Source organism: Eptesicus fuscus, chromosome 11 (genome assembly GCF_027574615.1).
Source record: "Eptesicus fuscus isolate TK198812 chromosome 11, DD_ASM_mEF_20220401, whole genome shotgun sequence".
Classification (NCBI taxonomy): Eukaryota; Metazoa; Chordata; class Mammalia; order Chiroptera; family Vespertilionidae; genus Eptesicus; species Eptesicus fuscus.
This window is the reverse complement of record NC_072483.1, coordinates 32741410-32760482: the sequence shown is the minus strand read 5'-3', so window position 1 is coordinate 32760482 and position 19073 is coordinate 32741410. Positions and strand designations below refer to the sequence as shown.

General features: G+C 36.9%; 1 protein-coding gene across 2 annotated transcripts in view; it reads left to right on the top strand.

Moving 5' to 3' along the window:
* STAM2 (signal transducing adaptor molecule 2) overlaps nt 1-17588 on the top strand; it is a 37418-nt gene extending 19830 nt beyond the window's left edge. Inside the window, exons 8-14 of one of the 2 annotated variants that reach the window (XM_054722803.1) lie at nt 2441-2535; nt 5604-5683; nt 5826-5913; nt 6884-6938; nt 9974-10127; nt 12708-12877; nt 15159-17588. In XM_054722803.1, coding sequence (XP_054578778.1) covers nt 2441-2535; nt 5604-5683; nt 5826-5913; nt 6884-6938; nt 9974-10127; nt 12708-12877; nt 15159-15387 — 871 coding nt within the window. In that variant the 3' untranslated portion in view covers nt 15388-17588. Of the gene's footprint in view, nt 1-2440; nt 2536-5600; nt 5684-5825; nt 5914-6883; nt 6939-9973; nt 10128-12707; nt 12878-15158 lie in introns of both variants that reach the window. The other variant, XM_054722802.1, reaches the window with a different exon arrangement.
* Nucleotides 17589-19073: the final 1485 nt, after the last annotated feature.

Genomic DNA, 19073 nt, shown 5'->3' with positions numbered 1-19073 from the left:
ATATAAAGTTCTTTTAAAGAAACATAAATACATACAACATTTACTTGATTCATGGTGAGGAAACCTTAATATTATAGATTTCATTTTTCCCATATGAATGCATAAATTCAGTGCATTTCCAATTAAAATTCCAACAGAAATTTTTATAGAGAACTTGAAACATTTTAATATTATTATAGAAATGTGAAGGTATGAGGGTCCTTTTCTTGCCAGGTACCAAGGCATATTAATAAGGTGTAGTAAATAAATATATAGACTATTGCAACAGAATAGAATCCAGAAATAGGTTCATGAACAGATAGCAGCTTGCTGTTTGAAAGATAGGATATCATAAGTAAGTAAAAAAGTATATTTTTCAGTAAGTTTTGCTGGTGTGAATGGTTCTTTACATGGTACAAATAAAATTTGATTCAGCTTCACACAGTACATAAAATTTCATTCCAGATGAATTAAAGAGAGGAATAAAAAAGAAAAACTAACTGTTAAGTACAAGTATATAGAAGAGATTTAGGAATTTAAGGATAAAGATTTCTTTTAAATAAAAGTAATCCATGAAAAGATTGTTAAATTTGATAACATGGAACAAAAAGCACAGTGGAATAAAAGAAACCATACTAGTACACATTTGTTAATAGACAAGTGACAGTTTGAGAGAAGGTATTTTCATAATGAAGTTCAGACAAACTATCTACCCAGAATACAGAAAGAACTACAGATCCATGAAAATATACGAAAGACCCAGTGGGGGCAAAAATGGACAGGAGACCTGGATGAGCAGTTTATAGACGAGATACTCTGAAAGGCCAGCAAGCACACATGGATACTGGGGAATGCAAATGAGCACAGCAGATCTGATTTCTCTCCTGAATGATATCCTGTTGTTTGGACAGTTAATGTGCATGAGGGGAAATGACTTTCTCACATGCTGCTTAGGGAAAGAGGGTGAATTGCCATAACCCCTTTAGGAAACATTTGGCACTATCTAATACAATGGGAAATGCTTATATCTACTAGAGGCCCGGTGCACGAAATTTGTGCACGGGGGCTGGGGTCATCCCTCAGGCCGGCCTGCGCCCTTGGGGGATGTCTGATTGCCAATTTAGGGGATTGGGCCTAAACTAGCAGTCGGACATCCCTCTCACAATCCAGGATGCTGCATGCTCCAGTGACCATACTTTTCATACTGGTGAAAAGCATCTTGCTGTTGTGTGGGCAGCTACATTTTTTTGCCCTGATTATAAAAAGTAGTACATAACATGATCCCTCTGAGGCGGTAGTACCATTTTCCCCATCTTATGGGTGGAAAAACTGAAGCAGAGAGAAGTTAAGTAATTGGCTTTGTCATACAGTTATAAGTGTCAGAACTAGGGCTGACCACAAAATGTGTAAGCCAGAGTCCATGCATGTCATTGCTGCATCATCCTGTTGTTTCAGTGTTAGAGTAGCCTTGCCAGTTTTTAATTTTTAAATCTGAGAGACTGTTCCCAATATATAGGGTAAGGTCCCCAGGCCTAGCTGGCGATCAGGGCCATCTGTGGGGTGACCAGCGGCGATCTGGGGATCCCCGCTGGCACCTGTCTTGGCTGCCAGCCTGGCGCCACCCACTGGCCGGCTCCACCCCCTGGCCAGCCCCACCCCCTGATTGCCGCCACTGGTCGCCTACCTCTCGGGGGGGGGGGGGGGGGGCAGATGCTCAAAGCATCTGCATTGAGCGTCTGCCCACTGGTGGTCAGTGCACGTCATAGCCACTGGTGGTTCTGCCATTCGGTCAATTTGCATATTAGGGTTTTATTATATAGGATGGCCCAGCAAATTCATTTTTGTGCATAAGCCTAGAGAGAAGTGTTGCAGGTGTGTCCCCGAATCTAGAGTGATCATTGCCTCAATCTTTATAATGGTGTAATATTGGAATTCCTTAATGTCCATCTTTAAGGGAATGGATAAATCAAATATGCCATGTTCGTATGATAGAACTTTGATTTAAAAGGATAAATATCTGAAAAAAGTCTGAAAGTATTAACATATAATTGAAAAGATCTATAACTATATAGAGTTGGCTTAAAGATATTTGTAAATGAATAAAAATATCTTTACATTGACAAGAAGGCTACATACCAACTTTATGGTGGTAGTGTGGTAGGATAGGTGTGGGTTGTTGATAAAGGGGACTTCAGTGTTATCTATAATCTTTTCATTATTTTAAAAGCCTGGAATTATATGTGAACAATTGCTAATTCTAAATGTAAGTATGAGAATATGGATTTGTTTTATTTGTGCCTTTCTATATCTTGTATTAAATTTAAGACCTACTTTTAAATATAGTTGGATGTGAACTAGTATTTTTCAAAGTAGGCTAAATTTAATTTTTATTATAATTCATCTTGACACAAATGCACTGAAATGTATAGGAACAAATGACATTTTTGTACTGTATTTTTAGTGATGCCAACTGGTGGAAAGGAGAAAATCATAGAGGAATAGGACTCTTCCCATCTAATTTTGTAACAACTAATTTAAACATGGAATCGGAGGCAGGTAAGTTAAATCTTGGGGAAGGTTAAATTGATTCAAGTTTTTTTCATTTGAATTTTATGCTTCAATTTTGAATATAAAGTAAATTGGCATTTAACTCTTGTTTTAAAACATTTATAGGCAATACAATTTAATCTACTTCTTACCCTTTTTAAGGGGTTAACTTATCCACGTCAATTCCAAGGATTATTTCTTTATCATGGTGTTTTAAATCTTTTGAGAGTTAACATACGTAGTGACATATAAGGCCTAAAATAATTTGTGACCAAGTAAATATTTAAATCAACTTATTTAGATTTAAAAGGCAGTTTGTGTCAGTTCAAAGGATACTGGTTTTATTCATCATTGAACCACAGTATTGAAGGAGGGGCAGTGGGGCTAGGGGTCAGTTGACAAGTGCCAACTGTGGTTACAGGGGTTAGAAGAGGCTTCTCCTCACCTTGATTTTGTTCTAGGACACTCCGGACAATAATAATGTTATCAAAATAGTAGGTTTCCTTCAGCTACTGTCAACCTTGCAGAGTAAGCTTCCATTTGTGATGCAGGCAAGGAGGTGAGGGGAGCTGAGTGTAAAGAACAGCTAATAATAATACCAATGATGGTGGTGATCAGAAATAAAAGAGCTCAGGGGTGTTTGAGCAGTCATGTATCAGGCATTTTGTTAAGTCCTTTGCTTACACTATTTTATTTAATCCTCACAAGTCTGTGAGATGGGTAATTTTGTTAACCCATTTTACAGATAAGGAAACTGCGGCTGAAGGCTTATGTGGCTAGTAGGTGATAGAGCTGGGATTCTAAAGTCAGCCAGTCTGTCCTTATACTGATTCATTACAGGACATGTTGGTGCTAATCCTTACCAATTCTAGAGCACTTAAATTGAAAGCTCTGTGCATTGTATATAACAGCAATTTTCAACCTTTTGCATCTTGTGGCACACAAACTACTAAAATTCTTGTGGCGCACTGGTTGAAAATTGCTGCTGTGTAACATCCTTTTTGTATGGTGGAGTATAGCATTTAGTTAAAATGAAGTTGAGGGAGATGCATACTCATTTGAATACCAAGTACTTTGCCACTATTTATACTTTTTATACCTCTGGTCTGACTGTAAATTGATATGAAAATTGGAGGTACCGTTTTAGAATCATGCTCATGGGATCCGATACAGCAATTTCTCCTTGGCATAGGCTGGATTGAGATGCAGTTTTAAAAGTAAAAAATATTCTGGGTTTTCATTATATTTTTACTAGAGGCCTGGTGCACGAAATTCGTACACGGTGGGGAGGGGTGTCTCAGCCAGGCCTGTGCCCTCTCGCAATCTGGGACTCTTTGCTCCTAACCACCCGCCTGCTTGCTCCTTACTGCCCTCCTGCTCACTCCTAACCGCCTGTCTGCTCGCTCCTTACCGCCTGCCTGCTCGCTCCTTACCACTTGGCTCGCTGCTCCTAGCGCTGCCTTGGAGGCGGGAGAGGCTCCCACCACTGCCGCTGTGCTTGCCAGTGTGAGCCCGGCTTCTGGCTGAGTGGCACTCCCACTGTGGGAGCGCACTGACCACCAGGGGGCAGCTCCTGCATTGAGTGTCTGCCCCCTGGTGGTCAGTGTGCATCATAGCGACCAGTTGTTCTGGTCCTTCCACCATAATGGTCGCTGGGCTTTTATATAGATAGTATATTATAGCAATACTCAATTAATATTTAAATAATTTGAGGGTATATGTATAAACTAAAGGCCCGATGCACGAAGATTCATGTAAGAATGGGCCTTCCTTCCCCTGGCTGCCAGCACTGCCTTCACTCCGGCTGGAGCTGCCTTTTCACTCCGGCCCGTAGCCGCCTTTCTGCCTTCCCATGCTACCCAGAGGCCCGGAGCAGCTGGGGCGGTATGGAACGCCTGTGTCATCGCCATGACAACAACACAAGTGTCCCGCCCCACCCCCAGCCACTCAGTGCCTGTGTATGCAAATTAACCTGCCATCTTTGTTGGGTTAATTTGCATACTCACTCCTGATTGGCTGATGGGCATTGTGAAGGTATGGTCAGTTTGCATCTTACTCTTTTATTAGTGTAGAATATTTTTCAACCTTCTTTATATGAGAGGTATTTTTTGTTTTGTTTTGTGTTGTTTTAACTATTATCCAAGTTACGTTGCCATCAAGTCTATTTTTGTTTATATAGGAAATACTTTTTTTATAGCAAGGGAATAATGTAGAAAGAGCTCATAGATTTAACTGAAATTAGCTAACTAGATGATATAGTCAAACCTCAATTCTTGAATGTCTCCCATCTCGAACAATTTACTTCTCAACCTGACAACCCTTTCATGCTCATGATACCTGTATGATTATTCAGGTGTCTCTCAGGCGACAAAGAAGAGAATGAGCAAGTATGAGTCAGTTTATTGCTAAACCTCATGTTGTTACTATCTCAGAAAATTGTGCTGTGAATATTTTCGTCTCTTTTTGCTTTTATTGCTTCTTATTTTTAAACTTTCTTTTTTTACTGTACATTTCACTTACTTTTTGTTAAATTTTCATTTACATTTCATGTCCTTTTTATTTTTAAAGTGTTTATAGATTAAACAGTACATTAGACATGTACTATATAAAAGAAAGGTTAAAACGGAATCATTTAGGGGTCTGGAATGGATTAATTCATTTTACATTATTTCTAATGGGGAAAAATGATTCAGTTTTTGATCAGCCTTCCGGAAATGCATACTCTACTCTTCTAAATTTATTCACTCTAGTGGTAATACTCATTTTCCTGAAAATGCTTGTCATGACCGTTCCCATTAATATTCTTTGCTTGTTCCACTAGAATGAAGTGCCATCAGGGCAGGCATTCTTGTCTGTTTCACTCACTGGTGTATTTCCAATGCCTGGCACATAGTAAGAGCTAAATATTTGTGGCATCAATACTTGAACATATGTAATAATGTATGAAATGCAATGACTGTACTATTTAAAGGATTTCCTTCTTTTCTTATTGATAATTACAGACTGCTTAGAAACGAATGACTAAAATACCATAGTAAATGTTGAGGAACTTAAAGTTTACTTTGTTTTCATAGCAGCTGTGGACAAATTGAATGTAATTGATGATGAAGAGGAAGAAATTAAGATATCAGAGCCTGAGCCTGTTTATATAGATGAGGTAGAGCCCTTCTTTTGTTTAATAGTTACATTATCAAGACTTTTAAAATGCACTGTCCTTGAAAATGCTTGGAAAGAGTAATTTCTATGTTCATTGAAATGAAAACCCTAGTGAGTTTTTAAAGTATCCTATTATTTTTTAGGATAAGATGGATAGAGCACTGCAGGTACTCCAGAGTATAGATCCAACTGATTCCAAACCAGACTCCCAGGACCTCTTGGACTTAGAAGGTACTTAGTGAATATTAGGGATTACTTTACTGTCCTTTAATGTTTTTGTGGTTTATAACATCTTAAGTTTCTTCTGCCTTGTGTTTGCTTGTAGGGATTAGAAATCTGTGGCAGAAACAGAATAGTATAGTTATACAGTAAACATATTACGTGGAGATTGTTGTTATAAACCTGCCTATCCTCTTCCAGAAGAAAGTCTTTGTATTTCTGTAAGCCCACTTAATGAAATTGGCTGAAGAGATTTGCAGTCTAAAAAAGGACAGAATAAGAAATAACAGCCTATTAATAATTTAATTGAGTTCAAAATATTAGAAATTCTTATTCCTGTTTTTATTCTCTAATTTCACAGTTCAAAATTATACATGATCTGTGTTAACTTTGTAATATAGTCATTTGATGCATACTGATGTCTTTATAGTCCTCAAGGAATTGAAACAAAACAAATGTTTTTATGCCTTTTTAAAAAATTCTTTGGGAGAAAATCTGTGGTAAATGGATAAATCTTAAATCTTTCAATAGAAGAAAGTCTAGTTATGACTATGGATATTGTAGTCATAATATCAATGTTTCATTTGGAAATACACATGTTTAATTTTGAAATGGCTTACATAAATGAAAAATGTTCATAATTACATATTTTACACACTAACTCAAGTTTATTTTACTTAGCTAATGATAGTTTCCTAGATATTTTTAAGATTTTGCAATAACTCTAAATTTCACAGTCTGTAAAACTTAGTACTTTTAGAGAACACAGTGGAATTTCTGTTTGTTTTTTTTACTTTGCCTTTGGTCACATATTAATATTGGTGCTGAATAGTATTAAAATTAGTTCTTACATAGTCCTTTCTCTAGCATTCTCTCTGTATTATGCATGGTGTTGCATAGTGGTGCTCTGTTGTTAAACATTGTTTAAATTTACTTAAACTGGTTTAAGTTTAAAGATTTTAAAATATGTTTATATTTACAGGTATCTGCCAACAGATGGGTCCAATGATAGATGAAAAACTTGAAGAGATTGATAGGTGAGATTCTTGATGGTCAATCTGGTCAATCTATTGAAATTACTTCTCAGTTTCTCAAACTCTTACCAACTAGTAGCAAAGTGCTACTTTTTATTTTGGTAAAAAAAAATTTTTTTTCATGGCAATAGAGTATCTGTAGAAGCATGGACTCTTGCTCTTATGGTGCCAGTCTTCATTTTCTTCCTTGGGCTGGAATTGCAGGATAATAAATAATGAAGAATAAATTTGTATAGAGTACAAAATCAGAACAGGGATCTTAGCCAATCATTGTCTTGTTATGTGATGAGAATTAGTATTTGTAAAACTTTCAAATGAAATTTTCCCTTTTTTTGTGAAGCTTATAAATCCAATGAACATACCTTCTCTTATTTTGCTTCCTTGTATTTCTGTTGTGCTTTTAAGTTCATTTTCCCACCTAGTCTTACCCTTAGAAATAGCAGCAGCACTGAAAGATAGGCTATCAGGGTATTGATCTTTTTATTTATTTTTAGCCCCTTCTATTCCTCAGAGCTTTCTATCTGAGGGAGAATAGTGAAGGGAAGACAAGGATAACAAGGCGTTAGTATTTCATAGTCATCCCTTTTTAGATTCTGTTTATTGAACTGCTATATAAAGCAGCACAAGAACAGGGACTACTTTACTTACTGCCTTCACCAGAGAAGGGTAGTAGCAGCAGGTTTTTCTAGTCACTGGAGATTATAGTCTTTGTTCCATTGGGCTTTTGTAATATATTCTTTGTATTTTCTACAGAAATGAAAAATACATCCCTGTTGCACTTAATGGAATGATGGTGGTAGTCTCATCACATTTTGTTCTTATTTTGAGGAAAGCACTAACTATTTAAACATCTGCTACTTTGGTTTCGGTGCAGGGATGTTAATGGTCAATGAATGATCAAACTGGAAAAGAAGCCTGTGGTTGATTCGTAGCCATACTTTTGTTAGCATGGACACTAATTCCTGAAGCTTCCTGTGTGGTTTACAACTGATACTTCTGAAAGTATGACCTACCTCATACTGTCACACATACAAGAGAGGAAACAGCATATTTTGTTTGTTTCAGATATGACATTCTCATAGAGGAAAGGTGACAAGTCTTGGTAGGTCTCAGGCCAGGTCATTTGTTTGATAGCCCTCTGCCTCTTATCTCTTAGGCCTCTTGCGTATATATAAAAAAGAGCTACATTTAATAAACAGGCTTGTTGGATGCCTGAAAAAGTGACCATTTAACTTCTATGAACTTGTCAGTTGCAAAGGGAGTTCTTTATTCCTCCCAGTGGAACAGACAGAAGGTTACCAAGTCAGAAGGATTTTCTCTGGAGTTCCTTGGGTAAATTGAAAATACATTCTTTTATTTGGATTTGTTTTTACATAATAAGGTATCTCTTTTCACTCACTTTCTCAAAAGAAATCAACAAATAAGAGCAGTAGAGACTAGTTTATATAACATCATTTTCATTTTCAGGGATAATTGTTAAAATTTTTTTCAGTTGATCCTTTCATGAATATAAGTAAATGGAAATATGCATGATTTTGTTTGTGACTGTGTTTTTATTTCAGTCATATTGTATTTCATAGCAGACTCTGGGCCTTGCCTGAGTTCTTAGTTCTACTAAGATTTCTTTTTTTAAATATATTTTATTGATTTTTTACAGAGAGGAAGGGAGAAGGATAGAGAGTTAGAAACATCAATTAGCTGCCTCCTGCACACCTCCTACTGGGGATGTGCTCGCAACCAAGGTCCATGTCCTTGACTGGAATCGAACCTGGGACCTTTCAGTCCACAGGCCGACACTCTATCCACTGAGCTAAACGGGTTAGGGCTCTACTAAGATTTTTAATTAAAGCCTGGACTCTTCCAAAATTGAGAAAATTTTCTTCTTTGTAATTGAGTTTCCAACAGAAATCAATAACATATTGGAACAAAATTCTCCTAGCACCAAAATTATGATTTGATTGCATTTTGTGAGGTATGGAAAGGACTAGTTTTATGAAGTCACATTAGCTAGTTATTATAAGAATTAAATAATTCCTCCTCCTGTTTTCCCTTTGTGAATATTCTTTTTTTTTTTTAATTTCTTTATTGATTAAGGTGTCACATATTTGTCCTCATCCCTCCATTCCCATCCCACACCCCTCCCCACGGATGCCCCAACCCCCTGTTGAACTTAACCATTGGTTAGGCTCATATGCATGCACACAAGTCCTTTGGTTGATCTCTCCCCCCTCCCCCCACCCTCCCCTATCCTCCCTCTGAGGCCCAATAGTCCGATCGATGCCTCCTTGTTTCTGGTTCTGTTCTTGTTCATCAGTCTATGTTGTTCATCATTTCCCCTAGATGAGCGAGATCATGTGTCACTAGAGATATACTTATAAGAACTGAATGTGAGACGAGCAATAATAGTTATGCTGACAGGCAAATGAATCAGTCTGTAGTGAGTTTCTTTCTGGACCAACAGTTCTTTTGAGACCCAATTTCAATGTCCACCAGTTCCTTATGTGTACATGTCAGCACTGACCCCTCAGCTCTGGATGGTGTGTGAATATTCTTTCATTGTACAAGGTTGGGCAAAAGTAGGTTTACAGTTTCTTGTATGGAAAATAATAATATAAGAATAAGTTCTGTGTTTTGCATACTCATAACTATAAACCTACTTTGCCCCACCCTGTAAATAAAGAACTATTTAAAATATGAATAGAAAATGTGCTAAATTTGCCTAACTGGTGTGGCTCAGTGTTGGAGCGTCAGCCTATGAACCAGGAGGTCACTGTTTGATTCCTGGTCAGGGTACATGCCGGGACTGGGGGCTCGATCCCCAGTGTGTGTGTGTGTGTGGTGGTGGGTGCGTAGGGGGCAGTTGATTGATGATTCTCTCTCGTCATTGATGTTTCTATCGCTCCCGCTCCCTTTCTCTCTGAAATCAATAAAAATATATATATAAAAAGAAAATGTGCTCCATTTAAAAAATAATTTGTGTTGCTAAATACATGCTTAAAAACTATGAGGAGTATTAATGTGCTTTTCTTCTATATCAGGAAGCATTCAGAATTGTCTGAGTTGAATGTAAAAGTCTTAGAAGCTCTGGAACTCTATAACAAATTGGTGAATGAAGCACCAATGTATTCAGTTTATTCAAAGCTCCATCCTCCAGCACATTACCCACCTTCATCAGCTGGGGTTCCAATGCAGGTGAGCATGTTATTTTAGAATATTTTTTTAAATTAAAAAAATAGTTTAAAAGAAGTTTTAAAGCATGGTATTACATTTTCTATGGTTTATGAATCCTACCTAATAATAGACAAATTTGCAAATTGACTGTACCTTCGCTATGCCCACGATTGGCCAGGAGGCGCGGGGGGGGGGGGGGCGGGACTCGGGGTGGCCAGGGTGGCCGATTGGGCCGGCGGGACGCTGAGCTTGGGTCGCAAGCTCAGCGTCTGCGCCATGGCTGTGCTGCGGCACAGAAGGGGCCTCTAGGGCAGCGAGCTCACGTCCCACTGCGGACCATCAAAAGCGGGGGAGCTGGGTGCCTGTCTGCTCAGGCACCAGGCCTTTCAGAAGCCTCTGCCGCGCCAGAGTGATCGAAAGCGAAAGTGTGTAGGGGACCCTACATGTGCATGATTTAATCATGCACTGGGCCTCTAGTAAAATTATAAAACTAATTTTTGATAGTAAAAAAATATTGGCTAAATAATTAGTGCTCACCAGGACAAAGTAGATACTGATATTTCACAAATATATTTTAGTTCTCTTTTAACAAAAAGAGGCTACTAAATATATGAGATGACTTTTGGTTCTTCTTATGCTTTGTAAATATAAAGCATAAATCTTTAAAGTATATATACGTCCTTTTTGTAAGTATAGAGTATAAATCCTTTGATTTTAGGACACTGTATGTCATATCAGAAGTCTTTCACATGAGGTACTGATGCTGTTCCTATTGCTCAACAAGCAGGATTTAACATTCCTGTCAAGATTTCTTTGACTTTTGTGATTATTTAAAAACTTAATGAACTACTTTTGTTCTCAGATCATGTTTTATGTTTTCTTAGATGCATGACTTAAATTAGTAAAATTTCATGTATCATGAGGATATGATGCAAGCTTATTGATGCAGGTTCAATAAGCTATACATGAACAGCTTCTTTTCCTAGGACTTTACACCTTACATATGCTTCCGAGCTGAAGTGAATACTTATTTATCAGTTTCCAGTATTCTGAAGCCTTTTTAAAATTTCAGCCAGTTAGCGATTGAATTCAGAATGAGCTCTGATGACCAAAATTCATGTTAATTTATGAAAACTGGTATGTAAAGGAGGGTGTAAAGGAGAGACCAAAAAGAGAAGAGAATGTGGGTGCATAATCTAGATGACTTGAGATAACGTAATTGTTAAGTAGAAAAAGAATAGTTACTATGGTAACTGTCACATCAAACAAGATGCATTTATCAAATATGCTATGCCCTGAACTTTTGAAAATGATGAAAGAGTCATTACAATGAAAGTAGAAAGGATTTCTGGGTGCAGAAGACATCTGGAGTGTATTCAATATTGCTTCTGTTTTCAGAGCTATTTGCTGCTGCTGTGAAAATGGAACAAAATAGAAATGTCTACCATTTACATTATATTATAAGAATTATATCATATTTGCTTCTTTGTATGTCTGGAAAGGGTTGTCATTCTTATGTCAGGTTTTGTGTTTAGTTGCATACGATTTACAACCTGTACTTTGCTACGCACAACTCAATTACTTAAAAAGTTAGATTTCTATCACTTTCTTGACTTTTGTCTACACTATACATTCATAACAGCACTTGACATATTCAAAATTCCTCTTCTAACTTGAAGAAAAGGGTTCGTACTAGGAAAACTTGGTTTGACACACCATTAGTTCTGGTGAGAAACACTAACTGCAGAAGAGGTCCATTCGCAGTCTCAGTCTGTTGTCAGTGAGTTGTTACAAGTCTGCCAAGGAAGTGAAGGATTGCACTTAATGTATTGATTTGGCATTTCTAGCATTCTAAATTTTCATGTCAATGGTTTTTGCTTAAAAACAGCTGAGTTTAAAACTGGAGTGATGATAGTTGCTATATTATATTTGTTAAACATGTACATTGTTTTGAATTCTGTATTTAATAGACAGATGGTAGATCCTATCCTTAAGATGTTACTCTGAAAATTAAGTAGGTTACATATAAATAACCAGAGACTCAGACCATGTTGCTATTTCCTAAATATACATCTCCTTTATCCACAAAATTACTCTTTACTTTTGTCCTGTCTTAGAGGCAGGAAGTAAAGGGCATATTGCCAGGGAGGACTCTGCCCTGATGCCGTTATTCTTCAACATAGTCTCCTTCTTCAATACATTCTCCTAGGTGTCATTCTTAGGAAGGAGTTGAATTAAGTCATCCTGGGATGTAGGTGAAGGAGGTCATCTTTCTGGCGGTTGTCCTTCATGGGAGTATTTAGTTTTCTGTGGCTCTACAGCAAGACACGTTACGGAGTAATAGGCAACCTGGATGGATTCCAATTTACTACTTAAAAATACACCACCTCCTTTCCTTTCAACCCCCTGCATAATAAAAGAACAACCAAGAAAATAATAAATTCCCATAGATTGGCACTGTGGTTTGAAAGCTCTCCACTTTCTATACTAGGGTGAGTGGATTGGTAAAACCAATAACATTTTATTCCATGTAAGTCTTTAAATATATTGTTAGGTAGTTGTTTGGGAGTTCAGTGAGCCAATTTTTCTCTTTGTTAATAGACCTACCCAGTTCAATCACATGGTGGAAATTATATGGGTCAAAGCATGCACCAAGTTACTGTTGCCCAAAACTACAGCCTAGGACCAGATCAGATTGGTCCACTGAGATCTCTGCCTCCAAATGTGAATTCTTCAGTGACAACACAGTCGGCTCAAGCTCCGTATCTGAGGTAAGTTTCTGGGAGCTGTGTTAATTTTATAATTAGGTACATTAAATTTTCACAAACTTTCAGAAGGAGAATAAGTAGACCCTTCTCTTTGTAATAATAGTGCCATCTTTTACTGTTGAGATAAAGTTATAGAACTACCCAATCATAATTTCATGAAGTCAGAATGATGCTGCTCTTAGCTTTGTTACCCACACTGAGATGGTTGCCCATGGCTTATAGTCTGGGTCCTGGAACAAAATAAAGCTAATTGTCCCCACAGGGACCAAGCCCATGATATACTTTAGCATATATATACCATAGCATGGTGCTGTAATCAGACTAGCAAAGTAGTCCCAGACATATTTATCGGTATGCACACCTAAAATCAGAAAACTGTTATTTTGACTCTTAAAGAAGTGTGTTTGAGACCTGACCGGTTTGCCTCAGTGGATAGAGCGTCGGCCTGCAGACTGAAGGGTCCCAGGTTCGATTCCGGTCAAGGGCATATACCTTGGTTGCGGACACATCCCCAGTAGGGGGTGTGCAGGGGGCAGATGATCGATGTTTCTCTCTCATCGATGTTTCTAACTCTCTATCCCTCTCCCTTCCTCTCTGTAAAAAATCAATAAAATATATTTTTTAAAAAAGAAGTGTTTGAGTTGGGGAATTTGTGGTCTATAATTTTTTATGATAACACTTCTATTCTGAAAATCATATTTAAATCTTGCTTTCTATTAACTTTGCTTAGCCACACAGAATGTGCACTCCATATAGTCATGTGTAGATAATCTATGAGGTCTCTCCCTACTCTTAAATTCCATAAGTAGTATACATTTTAGCCATCTGGAAATTAAATAAACTTGTTCATATTGGTATTCAATTAAAATGAAAAATTTTGTTATCTTGGGTAACACTAAGAATTACAGAGAAGAAACAGGTAGTGTAAACATTAATCCTCCTATATTGTGAGCAGTGTATTTGGTGTAATTTAAAATTACATATCTTTTAAGATAAATGTATGTAGTTACAGGAACAAACAGAAGTCCTGTAATTTGGTGTCGTTTTTCAACTTAGTTTTCTTTTAATAGTGTTAATAAACTATAGGTCAGGACTGTCTTGCAGGTAGATGCAGGGTCCTATGTAGAGTACACCATTCTCTCTGCCTTCATTAATTTTATGTAGGGATTTAGATTAGGCTGACAATCGGGACAGCTTTGAAAGTGCCCTACCGAAGGAAAGAGGAAAGAATGTGAGGAAAACGGGTGGGCTCCTTCGTGCTGGATAAAGAGATGAGGAAGGGAGAAAGAACATGGGCTGAAGGTGTACTGGAGCGGGGGGTTTGTTCTCATTGAAGCTGCCAAGGATTCCGCTGTCAGAAACAGTCTGTAGCTCCCCAGAGGATTTTTAAATGATTTCAGATTAAATGGGCCTTGTTACCTTATTTTTTTTACTTTTTGAGTACTTTCTTCTTACCAAATATAAAAATTACATTAACCAGTTAACTGCCACGCGTCCAAAATGGAAACCATCCCCACACACCATGGTATTTTGAATTTCATTAAAAAATCATCTGACTCTGGAGTTGAATAAAGGATGTCGTCTTCTTCTTGCGAGGTGCTTGGTTCAATGATTTCTTCATCTGATGCCATTTATGGGGATTGAATTTTATTTGCACAATATAATACATTACAACGACAAATTCAATAATAAAATAATGACAATTTTCAATTCTACGGAAATATCAACAAAAGCAAGGGCCGACATGAAAAGCCTCGAAAACACTAAATTTTGTTGATGCTCCAAAGACGAAATCTGTAAAAAAATAATGAAGAATGCACACCATGTTTACCATTTTAGGTGTGAAATTCATGAAAACACAAACAAATCTCAAGTGTCGCAGTGTTAATCTCTGGCGCATCTGAGTGGCAGCCCTATATGTTGATATTGGAATTTCTTCCATATGTGCTGGAATATTTACGAATTTAAGTTACCATAATTTTCTTTACAAACCCAGAGATGTCACTAACAAGTCTGATTTTAAAATTGGCGACCAGAGTTGATATGTGAGGTTTGCGGCTATAGACGTGCGTGGCGTGTGCGGAAGGTCCGCCACTTGTTTCTTATGGCGAACAAAGGGTTAACAGTGTTGGATAGGTAGAGTGAGTAAATCATAATTGGAATAGCAGAGGTAATAAACTTGAAAAGATAGGAAAGGCATTTTTTATTTTCTCAGGATGATTGATTTCTGGCCATAACCTAGACTGCAAAGTAAACGGTTTTCTTTTTAAAATCTTGTTTGTAGCCCTGGACAAGACCCTGTTTCCAATCCTACTTATATGAACCAGAACTCTGCCCTTCCATCAGCTGCTGGCACGGCTGCTTACACGCAGCAGATGGGGATGTCCGTGGACCTGTCATCTTACCAGAACACTGCGGCCAGTCTGCCACAGCTGGCGGGCTTCCCCATGGCAGTTCCAGCGCACGCAGTGGCCCAGCAGCAAACAAATTACCACCAGCAGCCTCTCCTTTAGAAACAAGCCAGGCATTTTCTTGAAAGCCTTTCTATGTGTATTATTCGACCATTATGACTTTAATCTGATAATATTAAGAGGAAAAAAAATGTTTTTTCTGAGAATGGACCATGAATAAATAAAGCACAAAAACTTACCTTACTCTACTAGGCCATAAAAGGTTTTTTTTCAGTCCAGTTTGAAGTCAAACTTTTGAACAGAGGCAGCTTCCAGTTTTTGTCTTAATTTCAAATTTCTTTACACAAATCTGGACACCCAATACATAGCCTTATGACACTAAACAGCATGATATGGGAGTGTTTTAAGTTTTATAAAGAAACCATCCTTTATCCCTAAAACGTCATGTTAATTGGGAGAGCACTGAAACCTTTAAATATATTTTGTCTGCATTTTTTTTTTCAGTTTCCCACACACCATTATTTTTAAAGGCAAATATCTTATTGTGCAAGCATTTAGCTTGCCAACATATTTCCTTTTGGCACCTTAAATTGCAGTTGTATTTGCAGTACTGTCAGTTTTGCTCTCAGTATTACGTTGAGTAATAATTAGCATATCATTGTCTACAGTGGCAAGAGCAATTTGGAAGGAACCAAATGTTTTCTGTTATTAAAAGTGAAGACCATGTAAATGCAGATGTGTGATAAAGCATTTAGCTAGTCCCCCAGCCAGCCAGTAGTGGGCTAAGGAGTGCCCCAGAAAACATTTCCATTCCCTGGAGAACATTTCTTTTCCTACAAGGGTCCCTGGAATTTAGAATTGCCACTGTACCGACCTTTTCAAATGACTGGCCATTCTGGGATGAAGATGTGTGAAGAGATGCTGCATTTCCTCTTTACCATGACGTGAATTTGAGCCATGAGACATTCCTAATAGTTGGATGTGATGGATGCCAAGCATGGATGATACGTGTGTTTTTATTGATATATTGCTGCTTCACAGAGGTGATTCAAGTACCATTGCTGTGCCAGGCTGTCGAAAAATTGGGCCTTTTCTTTCTGAGCCTGTGGAATAACAGGCAGTGGATTGATAGGGAAGCTATCAAGACGGTTTTTCTGAAATCTACATTTTAAATGAGCTTATAGTACTAACAGGTTCCACTGTAGGAGTTGGGTAGTGACTCAATAGGGATTGTTTTCTTTCCTAAAAATTCCCACACTACTGCATCATCTACCAATTTTTTAGATAGCACAAATTAGAAAATGCAAATACATATGCCTTCAGATATATGACATTTAGACTGGGAAAAACAATAGACATAAGTTTAGTTTTTAAAAAGTTAATTGTATGGAAGCAAGATTTCTATATTACTTTTTAAAGAAAGCCCTTAATCATTCTAAGAATCCATATGAAATAGTGCTCTTCAAATTTTTATCATTTACTGTTTAAAGAAATTTGATTCTAAGTATATTCCTTTTTCAAGGAAACAGTATCCTAGAACAACATGGTCTCTATACTACTTGGCCTACATTTAAAGGGAAAAACAAGCAGTATGTTCTGTTTTTCATCCAGTGTTTCTTTTTCTTCCATGTCAAATATATACTTATAAAAAATTCTAAAATGGCACCTTACCTTTTGGAAGCAAATCTATTCTTTAAAGAATGCAAAACATAAAAAAAAACATTTACAAAGCTGCTCTTGATAATAGTTAATGTTTGCATATATATGGAAAATCTTTTTCTCCCAAACAATATTTAATAAACAGCTATTTTAATATTTGTGTAAATATTTTATGTATAATTGTCATTGGAATTGTAAAAGCTTAATTCTGCAGAAGTTAAACTAGTATAAATGTTGCACACCCACTAAATCGAGATCAGCCAATTGAGTAATTTTGGAATAATGTAACATGCAACATGTATATAAATAGTGTATATTGGCACTTATCTGTGAAATTTTATACATTCAGAAGTTCCTTCTCCCTCTTAAAATAATTTTATTTTTGCCATATTGTAATGAAGTTTGTGTTGCAGGTTGTTGATAGTATGAAAATGTTATTAAATTGGTGTACTGAGATATTTTTAGTGTTGAGAAATACAGGGTTGTTGTTTTTCTTTTCTATGATCTTTGGGATTGTATTTATTTTAAAACCTGTTTATAATTAAATGTTTTCTGCCAAAGGAACTGTCTAACATCAGATTTCTACATTGGATTCATACTTACTGTTTTGATATAAAAAAATAAAAATAACTTCTGCTATTTCACATGAAGTCTTGGTACATCAGAAAGAATTTCTGAAATTAAAATAAAGTTTTCATTAATTTAGAAAACTTTCCCCTGGGTGTTAAAATATATGAAGTGGGATATGGTTTTTTGTTGTTAATCCTCACCTGAGGATATTCTTTGCATTGATTTTTAGAGAGAGTGGAAGGGAGAGAGAGAGACAGAGAAACATTGATTGGTTGCCTCCCCCCATGTTCCCTGACCTGGGTGGAGGATTGAGCCTTCAACCAAGATACGTGCCCTTGACTGGAATCGAACCTGCAGCCCTTCAGTCCATGGGCTGACATTCTATCTACAGAGCCAAACTGGCCAGGGCTGGATATGTTCTTATAGTGTGAAAAATGTAGTCTACCAACATTGTCTTTTAACTTGGTGATTTATTTATAAAATTACCTTAATCTGAAATGGTTATAATTATCAGTTATGATTTGAAAGATACATACATTGTCATATGCAATTTAAAGTAGTTGATTTTTGACCACATAGATTTCACTGTACATTTTGAAGATTAGATGTTTGGTTATAAAATTTCACCTTCCAAATTGTTAAAAAATTAATTTTAAATGTTTAAAAAATTATGGCTTAGGGACTTTTGTAAAAGTTTTTCATAGTAAAAATGGTATGTGTCAAGGCTCCTGACTTCTAGGAGAGAATTTATTGAATTATTATGATGACAACGCTGAAGTTATTTTTGTAAGTAACAAATTATGAAGAATAGAGTACCAGTCTGTCATGCTTTGTTTCTATCAAAAGACATTTTCCTTATTTGCTTACATCAGTTTTAGCCAATAAAGGGAGGACCCAGTTCTAAGGGTTTGATTTTTTAAAAATTTATTTTCTTTTCAAGATTAAAAATTTATTTTTTAAAGTTTCCCCAGAAGAATTAATTCTAATATTACCAAGCTAAATTTGAATTAGACGTTTTAAAAAGCCTTACTGTGTCAAAAAAGAGAAATTATGTTGCTGACATAGTATAATGGGATGAATAGTGTCCCCCCAAAATTCATGTTAACCCAGAATGTCAGAATGTGACCTTATTTGGAAAAAGTCTTTGTAGTATAATTAGTTAAAGGTTTTGAGGCAACATCCTACATTTAGGCAGATCCTAAATCCAATGACTGATGTCCTTATAAGAAGAGAAGACGGAGGCACAGCGAGCAAGTTATGTGAAGATGGAGGCAGAAATTGGAGTTTCTCTGCCAGAAATCAAGGACTGCCTGCAGCCACTAGAAGTTGGAGGAAGCAAGGAGCCTTCCCCAGAGCCTAGAGGGAACTTGGTCCTGCTGACACCTTCCTTTCTAATTTCTTGCCTCTAGAACTGAGAGGGAAGAAATGTATGTTGTTTAAGCCACAGTTTGAAGTACGTTGTTAGGGCATCCCTAGGAAACTAATAAACATAGATAAACGTATACAGCAAAATTGAGTACCAAGCACTCCAAACTTAAAGATTGGTTAAAATGGTCACA